General features: G+C 38.5%; 1 protein-coding gene across 9 annotated transcripts in view; it reads left to right on the forward strand.

Annotated features, from left to right (window-relative positions):
* Nucleotides 1–11381: 11381 nt before the first annotated feature.
* Nucleotides 11382–15957, forward strand: part of LOC107662373 (cytoplasmic polyadenylation element-binding protein 4-like) — a 28703-nt gene continuing 24127 nt past the window's right edge. For 5 of the 9 annotated variants that reach the window (XR_001631223.1, XR_001631216.1, XM_016452395.1 and 2 more), the window contains exons 1-2: nucleotides 11382–11825; nucleotides 12471–13634. Coding sequence is in view for 7 of the 9 variants with exons in the window: in XM_016452395.1 (XP_016307881.1) it covers nucleotides 12525–13634 (1110 nt within the window). In the remaining 2 variants the exon portion in view is untranslated. The remainder of the gene's footprint in view (nucleotides 11826–12470; nucleotides 13635–15957) is intronic. The other 4 variants (XM_016452817.1, XM_016452888.1, XM_016452622.1 and 1 more) reach the window with 3 other exon arrangements.

The following is a 15957-nucleotide window of genomic DNA, read 5'->3' on the forward strand; positions in this document are numbered from 1 at the left end:
ATTCTTTTCTATACCCACTGTACTCATGCACAGAAACTTGTCAGTGCTGCCCTGCAACATTATCAGCAAAATAGTTTCACAACTGAAAAGCGACATGACATTTCTCAGTAGCAAGGTACGCTGTTGCTCTTGAAGCAGTTAAACTTACAGTTTCGCTATTAGTAGAAACACTATAGTAGAGAGACACACAGACTCATTTAATTCACACAATCTCTCTCTCTCTCTCTCTCTCTCTCAACTGCATTAGCCTGCTATGGGTACTAGCTCTAAAAGTACATTTTGGAATTAGCAACTGTGGCTTCAGATGAGATGTGTAAGAAATGAGTCCTATACACAAGACAATTTTTTATACACATACTGACAAATGTCTTGAAATAATACATCTGAACAATGTCTTGAGGCCGTATATATAAGCAGAATAACTGACTCAAGGCTGTTGAATTATTCGAAAATAATGCACACCTGAGGTGGTGATGAGGCCACGACACGAAGCAACTGTGCATTATTTTCGAATAATTCAATGCCCCATCGTCAATTATTTCTTAATGTACTGAAAATATAGAATTGATTGGGTTTAAATCTAAAGGTGCAGAGTGAAAATGGATACAATACTAAACATACAAATCTGGCAGTGGGAAAAGGGTAACAAACTCTGTGTGTATGACATAGCACTGGCAAAAATACTATTTTCTACAAAGGTGCAATGGCTACATATGCCATAATTATCTAGATTAAATTGAGTTACTGAATCATTCATCCACAACCAGTCCAACTGCCCTTATTTTGGATCAGTGTCATGTCTGTCTGCAGATGGCCCAGGGGACGAGCCTGTGTGTTCGTGCTGTGGCTGCCCCACTGAATGCATCAATGCCTCTAACTGTGATGCTCTCGCTCTGTTCAGCACACAGCTGAGTGAACGCTGCCCACGTAGCCCCGGCAGCCGCCGCATGCCACCCCACACAGGGACAGCGGACCTTCACACCGTGCATCACTGCATCCCACGCCTCGCTCCCACTGCAGCCCAGAAGACAGCATGCTTAACCAACACAGCAATTTGTCACTAGATAGTCATCCTCTTATTTTGAATGGAATGCACTTGCATATTAATAAAAACTATGCAGAGAAGCTACATTTTAGGCATACTAATGAAAGGATTCTTTATAAGGCAATGCATGGCCATTGTAATATGGAAATGTCACTGCTTTACGCTGGTGCCGCACTGTGGGTTGTAATGTATTTCATTAATTAATGATTAAAACATGAAAGTAGGGTGCAGATATGGTTTTACTACCTCGAAAAAAAATAATGGACCTTTATATATTGGCTGACATTTGGCAATTTTGAGATTACTGGCAACTATGCCTGATTGGCAGTGTTATTGTTTCCTAAAACTATTAAAAATTTTTTTTTTTGAAAATTGAAATAAAGCTGAAAAAAATAATCAATTTTAAATATTAGATTCCATGGCAACTTAATGAAATTAAAAAATAAAAGTCAATTTCTAAAATTACTAAAACTAAAACTGAAATAAAAATAAAAATAAATTAAATAGAAAAATAAAAAAACAGCATTACAAAAATGTAAACTAAAATTAAAATGTAAATTGAAAATAAAAGCTAATTCAAAGTGTTAATAAACACCAATAGTATATAATAGTAATACATACTAATTGTATATAAATAATACTAAAATAATGCTAATTGGTCAATTAAATGGATAGCGCAAGCCTTCATATCTTTCTTCAGTGAAACACAACACAGAAGAAAGAAAGTAAAACTTTGAATGACATTTTCTTAATGAAGAATTCAGAAAAATCTGAACATCTGAATGACAAATCATCATTGTGTAAGTTCTAGCGTCTAGTCTTGTTGATGGATAGTGCAAGTTTTGTTTTCAGATATTTATTTAGTGAATTTTGAATAAAACATTTAATAAATAAAAAAATCATACACCAATACCTAAATATGTAAAATGTATACAATATATAAAAATGTAATATATGACAAAAAATATAATATGTAATGTATACTGTATAAATATAATATGTAATGTATAGTGTCCAAATAATTAATCTTTTTCAGACTTGGTATAAAGAAGGGAAAACCTTTTCTCAAATACTTAAATACAATTATTCATACAATAATTGTATCATACAAATGATTATTTAAAAAATATAGTGCAAGAATATGCAGTAATTTCAATCAAGATTTCAATAAATGACACCAAATGAAGCTTAGTTGTTGCTTTTAGCATTAGAAAAATCTTGACAAGCACAGCCCAATGGTATTGATCAGCCAATCTATTGATACGTGGCTATATGTATTAATTTGATTGGACCATGTGTTGGTCTATTGCTAGATGGCCTCCGAATGACCCATTCAGGACAGCTCCCACATGGGGGAGTCTTGAAACACTGCACCACAGAGCTTCCCGGGAGCTTTTCAGGAGCAGGGAGTGGGCATGAAAGCTGGGGGAAGGGAAAGTCCACGTAAATCCAGAGCTAAGTGAGAAGAGGACTGGGATAGACAGTGCACTTCACTAGGATAATGTGTGTGTGTGTGTTCTGCAGAAAGGGAGGTGAAAATGTGTAAATGTTTGATGGGAGTGCAGATTGCTGCTCTGATATATGGCGTAACACCATCTGTCTCTAGCCAGGGCCTACAAATTATAGAGAGAAAAATGGTGTGTAAGGTGGAATGAGAATAGCATTGAAAACATCACTTAGTTTACTGTGTGAAAATGGATTAAAGCACAGAATATTTTAGTAGTCATGTTTTCAGTGTTGCCTTAATGCTTGTTATCCTGTTATTTTTGACAAGTACAATGGTAATACTATGGCTTCTTGTACAATGGTCCATTATATTATTTTACATACCCCTGAGTACCATGTAAATACCATGGCACATAAATAGGATAATCCTACCATCACTATACAAGAGCCATTTTTATCATAACATTACATTAATAGTACATGCCATTAATAGTTTTCAACCAAGTGACTTGGTGGAAAACTCTTGTCTCAACTGACTTTAGTGTTATACTTTCTTTGGCAAAAGAAGTTCTTTCAAAAAGTGGAGCAGGAAAAAGTAAAAACTAGAGTATAAAAATAACTTTAATCCCACAGCAGCATGAATTCTTAGCAATTGGCAATAGAGTAATTTATTTTGGAGAATTAAAGGTCTTTATTCTTTATGTAAACAAACAAAAATGTCCAACAAGGCAGCATTGCAAAAATCCATTTTCATGGAAACGCCTCCAAATGTGAGCCTTGTTGAGAAGGATGGGAAGAGTTCTTTGTGCATGTTAGTCTCACAGAAATATTATGGCATTGAATGCACTACTAAAGCTGATTCATGACCCATGTCCCATATCTTAACCAATCCAGTTAACCAACGGGCATCCTTATTGTGAACTCGGTGAACTGAGGCCAATGAACATAGCTGGGTTGAAAATCACCTCTTTACCCAAGCCCTGATAACAATGAAATAATCAATACATTGGAATGGGGATATGAAAAATACATTATGCAGAATTAATAATTATTATGTTATAGCAGCATGGACCATATACACAAGTTCGGGGCCAGTTAGATTTTGTTTTCTTTTGTGAAATAAATTCATCTTATTAATTTTATTCAGCAAGGATGCATTAAATTGATTGGTCAAAAGCACATGCAAAGACTTTTACACACACACACACACACGCACACACATACACACACACACACACACACACACACACACACACACACTATAATTAATACAGTTACTGTTTTTACTGTATTTCTGAGCAAATAAATGCAGCCTTGCTGAGCATAATAGACTTATTTTGTATATGTACATCATATATACACACACATTTATATATAATAAATATGATTACACAATACAGGTAGGGGATGGATAAAATAATTTAAGAATTAACCTTTAAAAAACCATAATGGTTGACAACATTCATTGATTGCTAAGTAAACATCCCCTTCCATGTCTATAATGGTTAGACTGTAGATAATGACTTCATTCTGAGCTCACAGGCTGCCACTGGTGAGTGCTAACATTTAAAAGGTTTTGTAGGTGAACTTCTCTTTGTAATTTAACGCTATTTATTTCATTCAAAGTAGACACAGTTAGGAACACCCATGTTTAAGTAGGGCAGCAAGAAACATGTGAAGAAAATTAGGCTGTATAAAGCCCAGGGAAACCACCTTGTTTTGCAGCTTTTTATACAGAAATTTCGAGCAGCATATGAGGGATGGGAACATCTGGAACAATATTACTTTACATGGTAGGAGTTTCTCATGGATATTATGAAGCTGAATAACAGTTTTAATTATTCCAATCCCCAAATGCCCAGGGCTATACCAGTTACCAACAGCACATTGTGCATCAGCCTTCTGTTACAGCCCACATGCATTATTTCAACTTCGCTGACACCTGACTGATATTGAAGTTACTGCAGTGGGTGATGAGATGCTCTTTAGAAGCTTCACAACTCAGATGCAGAGACCTGAGGCCTGGCTATGGCTCTCGACAGGCTGAGGGAACGTTTCATTATTGATGAGGCCACATTCCGAGCATCTCTGCTGTGGAGGAGGACGGTGCAGCCCAGGCTGACTCAGCGTTTTTTCATCCGCCACTCAGACTGATCAGCCGTGTCAGCGTTTCATGGGGTTGGGAGAGCTTCGGAGGGAGAGAAAGAATGAGTTATTTCAGTTTGGAGGCCAGCACCTATAATTGCGATTGTGTTTTGACACGCAGACATATGCATGTTGACGTCGAACACTCGTATTAAAGTATTAGATCACACGGAAACATTTTGAAGATTCACTCTTTTCCATAATACAGATAGAGAATGAGGCTTTTTAAGCTTCAGACAGGACTCAAAAGCACCATAAAAGTATTACATGTAGTATCTATGAAGCCATACGATAGTTTATGTATGGAACAGTCTGAAATTTATGTCATCTGCCCTAGCTGCCCTTGGCAAATGAGGCTTCATAAAAGCAATGATATTAGCATTAAATAAAATTATAAAATTATTAATTAATTAATTACTTGAAACAAAATAAACATGAACTGAAATGAAATATTTCAAAACCTTAAACTTATTTTATTTTAGCTAGTTGTGGAGGCAACTTGTCTCATTTTCGTTTAATTGAACCTGAAGTACTAAAATAACTAAAACTATATATGTGAACATTAAACATTAAAACCCAATATAAACGAGGCATTTGTTGCATCCAGTGGGGACATAATTACGGAGTATAATGACTTATACATAGCATAAAACGTAAACATAAAACCATGTCTGCATTTGTGATTGGAGAAACGACGAACAACAAGCGCTACTCTAGACTGCTCAAAACTCGCGCTTGAATCGTCAGTGGCAAGGACAACTTTCAAGGCGATTTTCTCAATATTTAGATTTTTTTGCACCCTCAGATTTCAGATTTTCAAATAGTTGTATCTCGGCCAAATATTGTCCGTTTCTCTCACAAAGCTATTGCATGACTTTAGAAGACTTGGAAAATATTGCACAAGTTCTATGGACTACTTTTGTGACTCTTTTATTGTGCTTTTTCATCCTTTTTGCGTCATAAAAACCTCAGTCCCATTCATTGTAATTGCACTGAAAATAGCGACCAGCTTTAGAATTTTCTCTTTGGTGTTCCATAAGTAATACAGGTTTGGATGGCATTTAGGGCTGGGATGTCTGAGGTGAGATAACAATATAATTACATGACAATGCATAAATGCAAACTGTCAGTCAATGCACACTTTCTGTCTCTTTCTCATACATATGCACACACCCATAGGCATATATATGCTGATCTGCTTGTCTATAATTTATTCCTCTTTTAGGACCCAGAGGACTAATGAAATTGCAAATGCCTTTCTGACGTGAAAGGCCGCCTAGTCGCATTCCTTCCCACAAGCAGGGCTGATGTGCTACTCACTGCTCGGTCCCTTCAGCTTAATTAGGATTTTATCCCTCAGGGATCCCAGCAAGAACAAATAGACGGTAAGCAGTATGCACAGGCTTTGGCCCAATGCAAAGAACGCCACAGCAGACTGATAAATTGTGTAACATTTGCATGCTGAGCTCTTATAGCAGGGTATCAAGAGAATATATAACGTCTAAACTACACCCAGGTGTGGGTGATTGAATGAAATGACTATACAAAATGACTGCACAAATTGCTTGAGTATATGAATGTCAAGCGTTCTATGCAGTGCAGCCATTTTGGCTCAACCTTCCTGTTTTTAAATTTAAACATTAAAAAAAACTGAATATACTTGTGTTGTAATGAGTGTATTTCTGTAAATATGGGTACCAGTCTTTTTCAGAAACATGCTCAAGCACTTAAAACATAAATGATAAATGATAACTTGATTGTTTACACAGTGAAATTAATTGATTAATTAATTAAGTTAATTTTATCTTTAAACTAAATTTACAAATTTAGATTTTATATAACATTTTCATTTATTATTTTAAAGTGAGACAAACTGATACCATAAAACATCACCAGAATATCAAACTCTATGGCTAATACTTTCCCACCAAAATATGTCACTTCCTGGAGGATGAATTCATTCAGGAAATGACTTCTGTTTTTTTTCTTTGAAATATTTAAAATAAATAAATATCATTATTTTTAATAAATGAACTGTTTTTTTTTCATTTCAGATAGTACAGTATAAGGCAAATTATTTAAAATTTTACAATAATTTAAATTTATGTACACTAAATTGTGATATTTGTAATAAAAAGACAATTATACGATCCCTGTTGCGTGTTCAGCTTACATCGCTTTGTTTAGGCCTGTGTACACTAGCTAAATATTTCATGGCACACAAAATAAGCAGTATTACACAACACAATGCATCTTCGTTACAACTTCAGTCTCTTCTCTTAAGGAAAGTATCGTGCCGTAATTATGCCTCAGGTAGGGGTGATTAATATTTCAATGGATTCAATGTTTTATTCATAGTCTTGCTGGCTCTTTGGCGAATGAAACCGGAGACTGAACCAGGGTCGCGTCTGCAGTGGCTGAATCCTTACAGCGAGACACAAGTGCACATCTGCTTGTTCAAATGCACCAACCTCATTCAAATTGCCTTAATGCATGTAAATGTGCTTGACTGACCGAATAATTTTGCATGGAGGTTATTTGAGCTGTGCTGCAAAGGTGTGTTGCTATTAAAGCCAGTCTGACTGGTTTTGTCTCTGCTTTTTTAATTCCTTTACCAACAGGGTGGCATCGTCTTTCCACATTAAGAGAGAAGTGTAGATGTCAAACAGACTGCCTGCTTCCCCTCCGAGTCTTCAGAATAAACTACTGAACATCTGAGACTGTGCTGGAGAGGAAATCGGAGATTGAGGGGTTAGGTACACAGCAACAACTTTAATAGCCAATTTCACTGGGGTTGCTATTCAACTTTCCTAATTAATGTTAGATGGGTGTTAATAAAGGAGTTTAGTGAAGAGAATTGGCTACTCTTATTTAATTAGATGCCAATCAGAGTTCTTTGGTTGCTGTTTGACCTAGGTAAATACGAGGTCTCTGGAAGAAACGATCTAGAGGTGTGTGCCTTTTATTTATAAAATCAGACTGAAAAAGCAAATGCTATAAATAGATTTACAGTCTACAGTGATGCAGTGCTTGATGTCATTTTGTAGGCCAACCCTAAAGTTAGCATGACCATGGTTCCCCAGACAAAAATCCAATAGGATTTTTTTCATTGTCTTTTGGATTATTGCAGAAAATAAGATCTGACTGTAAGCAACAAAAGTTTATAATTCAGGTTTTGTTTATCACAATAATCTTCACAAATGAACACAACTTGTATGAATTCTGAAACTTAAATACAATTGTCAGAAGTAAAAAACTAAACACAGGCTATAAACGAACTATACCACAGTTATAAATACAATGAAACTGTGAAAGCGGACTACTCAGCAGATGAGTTACCTGTTTATCATGATGACGTTTACTGTCCTCGACAACCTCTGTTAGTTCCATGTTAGTGATTGACGTTTTCAAGACAAGTAAAAGTTTTACTTATGTATTATATGTTGTAGAATAAAATGTGAAAATATCTTAAGCCAGACCTTATTTCAGGCATTTAACCGAAAACTCATTTGAAAAACATTGACTTCAGATAAATTAACCGGAAGTGCTAAAATGCTAATTTGTTCTGGTTTTGGCCTACAGAAATATGTTATCCCAGCACTCTATTTCTCCATCATTTTCAATTTGATTATGTCATTTGCAATGTTTCTCAAGTACACAGTCTTGTACTTCTGTCTTTTTGTCTGCAATGTTGTGATTCACCTCTGGCTGGTTTGGTGGCTGGCTGATACTTCTAGATTTTTAATTTATTTATATACTTTTTTTCTTTTAATTCCTAAAGGGAAAAATGAATGGGAAAAATACTTCCCGAGTCAGAACATATTTGAAGTAGCCTATAGGCTGCATTCAAAATCACATACTCTCTTACTTTTTAACAAATAAAAAATTACTTCACACAACCGCAAAAAGAGTACATTCTATAGAATGAAATTAATTAATGTAATCTGGATGTACTATATTCGCCATGTTGTCATTATCATGTGACCTACCAGCGTCAGTTGCGTCGTGTCACTGCCATTCATAAATCCTCTCCTGTGGCCTCTTGAGATGGTAATGTGTCCATCGTATGCACACTTCAGAATCAAGCTGGAAGTAGTAGGTCATCTGGGTACTTTTTGCCTTTTTTTGACATACTTTTTTTGTCAAATACTGTTTTTCACCTACTATATAGTAGGGAAAGTATGCAATTTCAGATGCAGCCATATACTATTGTGCAGCTGAATTTTGAACCAATTAGATTTTAGTGTGGGCGGGGCTACCCAGTGTAGCTCAACAGACATAAAGCATTTGCAAATTTCCTGTGATAGCTGGTTAGGGCAAAAACGTGTTGCTTTGTTGTGATGTGAATGGTCAGATAGTTGTCAAGTATTTCAATTACTTTTGTTATTTACTGGCAATCACCTCTATTACTATATTCTCTGGATAATTCAGACTGATTGGTAAAATATTTTAGTATAATGATTGATTTCCTTTCTTGTCTACTCCATTGTCTCTTTCTTTGAACATAATAAAATAATTTTAGTTAAAGATGACATATCATGAAAATCTGACTTTTCCAGGTTTTAAGTGCTATAATCAGGTCCCCGGTGCATCTACCAACCAAGGAAACGTGAAAAAGATTAAACCAGTAACTTTGTTTTGGTAAGCCTTTTTCTGCTAGCGTCTGAGAAAACGAGCGCATCTGATTTCGCTCCCTTGGTGACGTGGCAAAGGGATCTCATTATAATATTACCAAAGAAATCACCTGTGTCCTGTCTAAACGACTACCGTCCCATAGCACTGACTCCAATCATGATGAAGTGCTTTGAGAGGTTAGTCATGCACAACATCAAAACCAGCCTCCCCAACACACTCGATCCGCTCCAGTTTGCATACCGTCCAAACCGCTCTACAGACGATGCAATTTCCTCCACCCTCCACCTGGCTCTTACCCACCTAGAAAATAAAGACTCCTATGTTAGAATGCTGTTCATCGACTTCAGCTCAGCATTCAACACAATAATCCCACAACAGCTCATCAATAAACTAAACCTGCTGGGCCTTAGCAATTCCCTCTGTAAGTAGGCATTTTCAAAATGTTATAATAAATGATCTGTGGAGTATTTTGAGCTGAAACTTCACAGACACATTCTGGGGACACCAGAGACTTATATTACATATTGTAAAAAGGGGCATAATATGTCTCCTTTAATACAACAATATTTTATGCCTATTTTTTATGTATTTGTAGTTGTGTTATGATAATATATAAAACATGTTGTCTTGTACCTAAGATGCCACCCATAGGAGCTGATTTCTGCAATCTAGCTTCATTGTTGGTAGACCTAATGCTATGAGAAGTCCAAATGATGATGGTGGAGGAGCTCCATTATGGAGTGAAAACAGCAGCAATGTCAGGAGCAGGCCTTAATGAGACCTCTGTCTCTAAGGGCACAGCTGTCATTTTCAGAGCCACTCTCCTCCTTGCTCTCTGACCCATTCGTTTGCAGGAACACTGGTAATGAGACTGATCTGGGTCGCTTAAAACAGGGAAAAAGGGCACAAGCAGGTGTCATTACAACTGAGAAAAGCCAACCCCTGCTGAGTCTTAAGAAAGGACACACATTTGCACATGCCGCAGAATTCTGTCACACAGGAGAAATCTCAGGAAAATTGCATTAGGGTATATACATTTAAACATGTTGCATAGCATTTTGTGGTGCTGCATATATAGCCCATTGAAACCTCCACTTTCAACATTAATCATGCTTACACTATTACTTACATGCTAACACAACATAAAAACTATAAAGTAATAAAAGTAGGAAAAAAATATAAATATAAATTCAGTAAATATTAAAATGAATGCGTCCCAATTTACCCGAATTTACAGTATGTATATGTACACACACACACACACACACACACACACACACAGACAGACAGATAGACAGATAGACAGATAGATAGATAGATAGATAGAAAGATAAACATTATGCTGATTCACATGGCTACACTTATTGTTATATAAAAAAAAAACCTAAATATTTTTAAGCCTTGTTGACCTTACAGGGAGGAGATTTCAAGACTTAAAGGGGTCATATGATGCTGCTAAAAAGAACATTATTTTGTGTATTTGGTGTAATGAAATGTGTTCAGCTCTAGGCATGACGAAGCGGATATCGTCCTCTTTTGGAAGACCAAACAAAGTAGTTTCGCTTTCACAACGAAGCACACAGCGCCTTCAGGATATGGCGGCGGCAACAATACTACAGTGAGAATAAAAGTTACGCCTTCTTTCTTTGCGTGAACATTTGGGCGGAGTTATGCAAATCTTCCCACAGAGCGACGTAGGTATGTTGGGGCGTGTTAGAACGAGCCGTTTTAGGTAGGTGTGGCTGACTCTTAACTTTTATAAAGAATATCTCTTTGGATTTGAGACTTTAGTCTTTGCAATTTTACAGATCTTCTTTATGCACCAAGAGCTTGTAACACTCCAAAGAGAAAGGAAAAATTTAAATCTCATCATATGACCCCTTTAAAGGGAAAAGGCGGAACCTCGTTACTCAATGACCTTAAAGGGCAGACAAATATAATATGAATCGCATCCAAATTAGGAAAAAGTGGGCGGGAATACCATGCTTTCTGACCAATTAAAGCCCGTGTCCTCAAACAGCGTGAGAGGAACGGGCGCCTAGTGAGGTTCTCGTGGGCGTGGTCTGACGCGGCGGAGGCGGAGCTTTAGCCGGAAGTGTGTGTGGACTGGTTCTCCTTGTCATTTGGCTTCAGTAGATTGTGCCGTGGAAAGAGAAGGACAGCAGCGGCAGCGCAGCGAAGGGAGCAGCAGTGCGCTGGTGAAAAAAAAAAAGACAAGAGAAACGAAAATTTAACAATGAAATGGACGCATGAACGCATTGCAGTTCACCAGTAACCAAACTAGTCTTTTTATATTGAAGTCAATGACATAGAATCGTCTGAGCAAGTGATTTAAAGGTTAGCAGCTGGCTAAAGCGAGGCAGGGCTGTGTCATTGAGAAGGCAGGACACGTCAAGACGAGGAAGGGAGAAAAAATAGACACTCCTGTCGGATTCAAGATCCCCACTTCATAGTATCAGATCAGCAGTTTATTCGAGCTTCTGCGTTAGTTTGCGTTGTGATAATATCTGGAACGAGTGTCTGTCCTCAGTCATCGCTTGGATCAGCTACGAAGGTGAAAATAAATGTATTTATTGATTTTTGTGAACGTATTTATGACAGATCCCTAATATGAGATGTGTATTGTGCGTTTATGTTTTAAATCGTGCAGCATTGTGAATATTGTAGCGCGAGAGCAGAAGACGTCATCATTTTTCAGCTCGAGCATTCGTTCGTTGGAAAGGAAAGGGAACACTAAAGATTTTTTTTTTTTTGCCTTAGATGATATTTAAATTATAACAACAGCGGTACTTTATCGTGTTAGCTATCTGATTGTATTATTTCTGCGTCAGAAAAACACGGTCGAGTCGGCCTTTCGGTAGATATGAAGCCTTTTAGCAGTTCCTGTTGAATAAGCCGGTAGCCTGTTAGCTGCTAGCTGAAGAGACGTCACGAACCTATAATTACAGCCTGAAAGACCTTTATAACTTGTGTTATAGCCAATATGGTATAATACTTTGCAACATAAACATGTCATATCATACATTTCCTGGCGATGTCGATCACATTTATCTGTGCTGTCAGTATTTGTGACCTCTGGTGGCATAGTGCCACATAGTCTCTCACCAAAGGGTGTCCTCAGTGTTTCCAGTGTGTCATGAATTATGTTGTGCAACTGCGTCATGGAGTATTTTAACCGTGGATATGCGTTCTTTTTCAGGGCTTAGGGAGTAAGAATAACTGTGTTGGAGCCAGGTTGAACTGGAGAACATAAATGGGGGATTACGGGTTTGGAGTCTTAGTGCAGAACAACACTGGCAACAAGTCTGCTTTCCCAGTACGAATCCACCCTCACCTGCAAGCACCACACCACCACCAGAATGCGACCGCCAGCCCCGCCGCTTTCATAAACAGCACCCCGGCTGGAAATGGCAGCAGCAGTGGTTCGACCTGGCTGTTCCCGGCGACCGGTGCTCACAGCAACATGCAAGATGAAATTCTGGGCTCCGAGAAGCCCAAAGCCCAGCAGCAGGAGCTGCAAGAGACCCAAGAGAAGCAGCAGCAACAACTCTCCCCTGGACACCAGGAGAGCGGAATCATCTCTGAGCTGGAAAAGGCTCGTGCCGAAGAGAGTAAAGTGGAGAGCGGGTCATCCGACGGGACCAGCGGCAAGGAGAAGCTGCGTTTGGAGTCCCCCGTGCTGACGCCCTTTGACTATCAGGAGCCTTCGGGACTGGGCACAGTTGCTCAGTCCAGCACCTCCTCCTCCCTGACCAGCTTCAACAACTGGTCGGCTGCTATCCCTGCCACCCCGTCCACCATCATCAACGAGGACATCAGCTTCTTCAACCCGGCCGCCTCGGCCAACAATGGCCCTCTGCTGTTCCAGAATTTCTCCCACCACGTCAGTCCAGGCTTCGGGGGCAACTTCTCCCCTCAGATTGGTCCCATCTCCCAGCACCACCCACCTCACCCCCACTTCCAGCACCCTCACAGCCAGCACCAGCAGCATCGTCGTTCTCCGGCCAGTCCCCATCAGCCGCCGTTCCCCCACCGCAGTGCCCCCTTCGGCCAGCTGCCGCATCTCTCCAACAACCTGAGCAAGCCTCCCTCACCCTGGGGCAGCTACCAGAACCCTTCGCCCTCTCCTTCTTCCACTTCGTGGAGCCCAGGTGGGGGTTACGGTGGTTGGGGTGGCTCCCAGGGCCGTGAGTACCGCCGTGGCTTGAATGGCGGCATGACTCCTCTCAACTCCATTTCCCCGCTGAAGAAGACCTTCCCCAACAACCACATGCCCCAGCAGAAGTATTCCCGCACCAGCCCCGGCTTCAACCCTAAGTCCTGGATGGATGACAGCAGGAGCGAGAACGTCTTCCCTTTCCAGGTGTGTATATTATATTGACACAATGATCTGCTTCAAAAATAGGTAACAAAAACCAGTGATTGACCAGTGATTGGAAAGGCTGATAAAGGCCCATTCACACCAAAGACGATAACTGTAACCATAACTATAACTATACAGTTTTAAGGGTGTAATTCACCACTGGCAAGATGGGCCTTTAATAAAATTGGGCCATCTATGCAGTAGAAAGAGGATTTTTTTTTTCGGGACTACATGATTAGAGAAAACGGGCTATGCCGTTCTTTTGCCGAAAAGGTAGGAAAACCTCAACACACACAATGCAAGGTGCTCGATCTGACTGTTTGTGACTGAGGATAGAAAAATGCATGAGTAATATGTAGTTCTCACAAAATCCCTGGAGCTGTGTAATAATTGGTGAAATCTTGGTTTAGGCAACATGAAGAAAGACTGCACATCATTAATGTATACTAATTTCAGCTAAATTTTGTGTGTGAAAACAGGCCATGAGCAAAATCTGTGTGGAGAAATCTTTCGCCCTCGTGCAAAACCTCACGTTTCCGCTAATTACTTTTGGAATGACTGGATTTTGCCAAAAAAAAAAAAAAAAGTGCACATCTGACTGGCAAAAAAAAAACTAATTGAGGGTGCTCAACTATTGTAAACGATAAGAAGAAAGAAAGGTTGGCACACCACAGCTCCAAAAATGCAAAAATTGTTATTTCATGTTCTCATGCATTTTTGCATTTTTAGAGCTGTGGTGTGCCAACCTTTCTTTCTTCTTAATGACTGGATTTCACACACGAAATTTCACAGAGCAATTGTGATTGTGACCACACCTTTACGAGAATATGGAAATCTACACTACAACTGTTACGATAATGCGGAACAATGTATTTGGAATCACTTTAAGAATGATTTTAGTTAATGAACAAAAAAAAAAATTGGCAACAAATCAGAATCCAGCCGTCTTTAAAGAGCTTGAGCATTTAAAACAGCAGACGACAGAACTGCAGTGCTAATAATAAACAGAGCATTATCGACCGTTGATGTGAATACTAATATTGTGATCATTGTTATGTTTATCGTTCTTGGTCTGAACAGGCTTTAGCTGTTCCAAAATCTACTCAAAGCTTTATAAAATACCATTTTTAATCTTGGTTAGTTAAATAATATTAATAATAGGGTTAACTATTTATAAGAGTTTAATCTAATTTAAATATCAGCAGTGTTAATCTTTTTTTTTGCTGTCTTTAAATATATCGGTTCAATTACAGCTATACAATGCATATAACTAGATAATGCACTGGTGCCCCTGCTCTTTATATCTCTGTGCACTCCTATTGGTAGACTCCCCAGTGTGTCACTGCTCATTTTCTTTTAAGATGAACTCCACTTTCTCACATCGTCAACGGTATCTTTTGGATTTTGTCATCAGAAACCGGCAGTTTACATTTACATGAATGATTCCCGGTTGCTTTGATGCTGCTGTCGTGTGAACCCCGTAACATGTGGATCATTGTTTTGTGCATTTGCACAGCTTTAATTTGCCCGTGTTTGCACATTGTGACAAATTCATCTTGAGTTGTGCCCAAAGCAACATGTGCCAGACTCCAGAGGCTTGGATGACTAACTCTGCCGTGCCTGTTTTGTTTTCCAAACAGCTCTGTGAGATTTTAGGAGATGACAGTTGCCTACCATGACGCTGTCTGGGATGGTTTGATCTTACAAAGAGAATAATTGTAATGTAGACATTGTCTTTTTGACCCATTTGATTACATTTACATAAGCCATTGCATTAATCATGGTAGCACAGGTTTTAAAATGTCGGCCAACCTGTTTTATTTCTGGTAGTATATTTTTGGCCTTGTCATACTTAACTGGAGCTAGATAGATTCATGGGATCTTTAGATCTGTTAAAGTGGTATACAATACATAAATATAAAATTCAATTAATTTATGCTGCAGCAGCAGTAGTATGATATAGTTGTAAGTGTTTATAAGCTGTACTAGAACTGCTTGTTTGTTTAGAGTGCGTGTCTGTGTACATGTGATGGAGGGGTGGAGTGATGATGGTGAAAAGTGATAGGGCATAGAGTCCTGGATACTTTGTCAGTATATTATGTGTTTCTTTCTATATTAAACATGTTTTGTACTTAACCAATAAGGAACGGGCCCATGCAATAATTGTGAATGTAGTCATGGTGTTGCATGACATACAGTGGAGTGCCTTATTTTCCTTTATAAAAGGTAACAACATAATTAAATTAAGGACACGATTTAGTGATTCTATTTTTCTTTTTCAAAAACGTAAATTTATCAAGCAGATTAATTGAGTGCCATCATT

The sequence above is a fragment of the Sinocyclocheilus anshuiensis genome, unplaced genomic scaffold, assembly GCF_001515605.1.
Source record: "Sinocyclocheilus anshuiensis isolate Anshui unplaced genomic scaffold, SAMN03320099.WGS_v1.1 scaffold25, whole genome shotgun sequence".
NCBI classification, from domain to species: Eukaryota; Metazoa; Chordata; class Actinopteri; order Cypriniformes; family Cyprinidae; genus Sinocyclocheilus; species Sinocyclocheilus anshuiensis.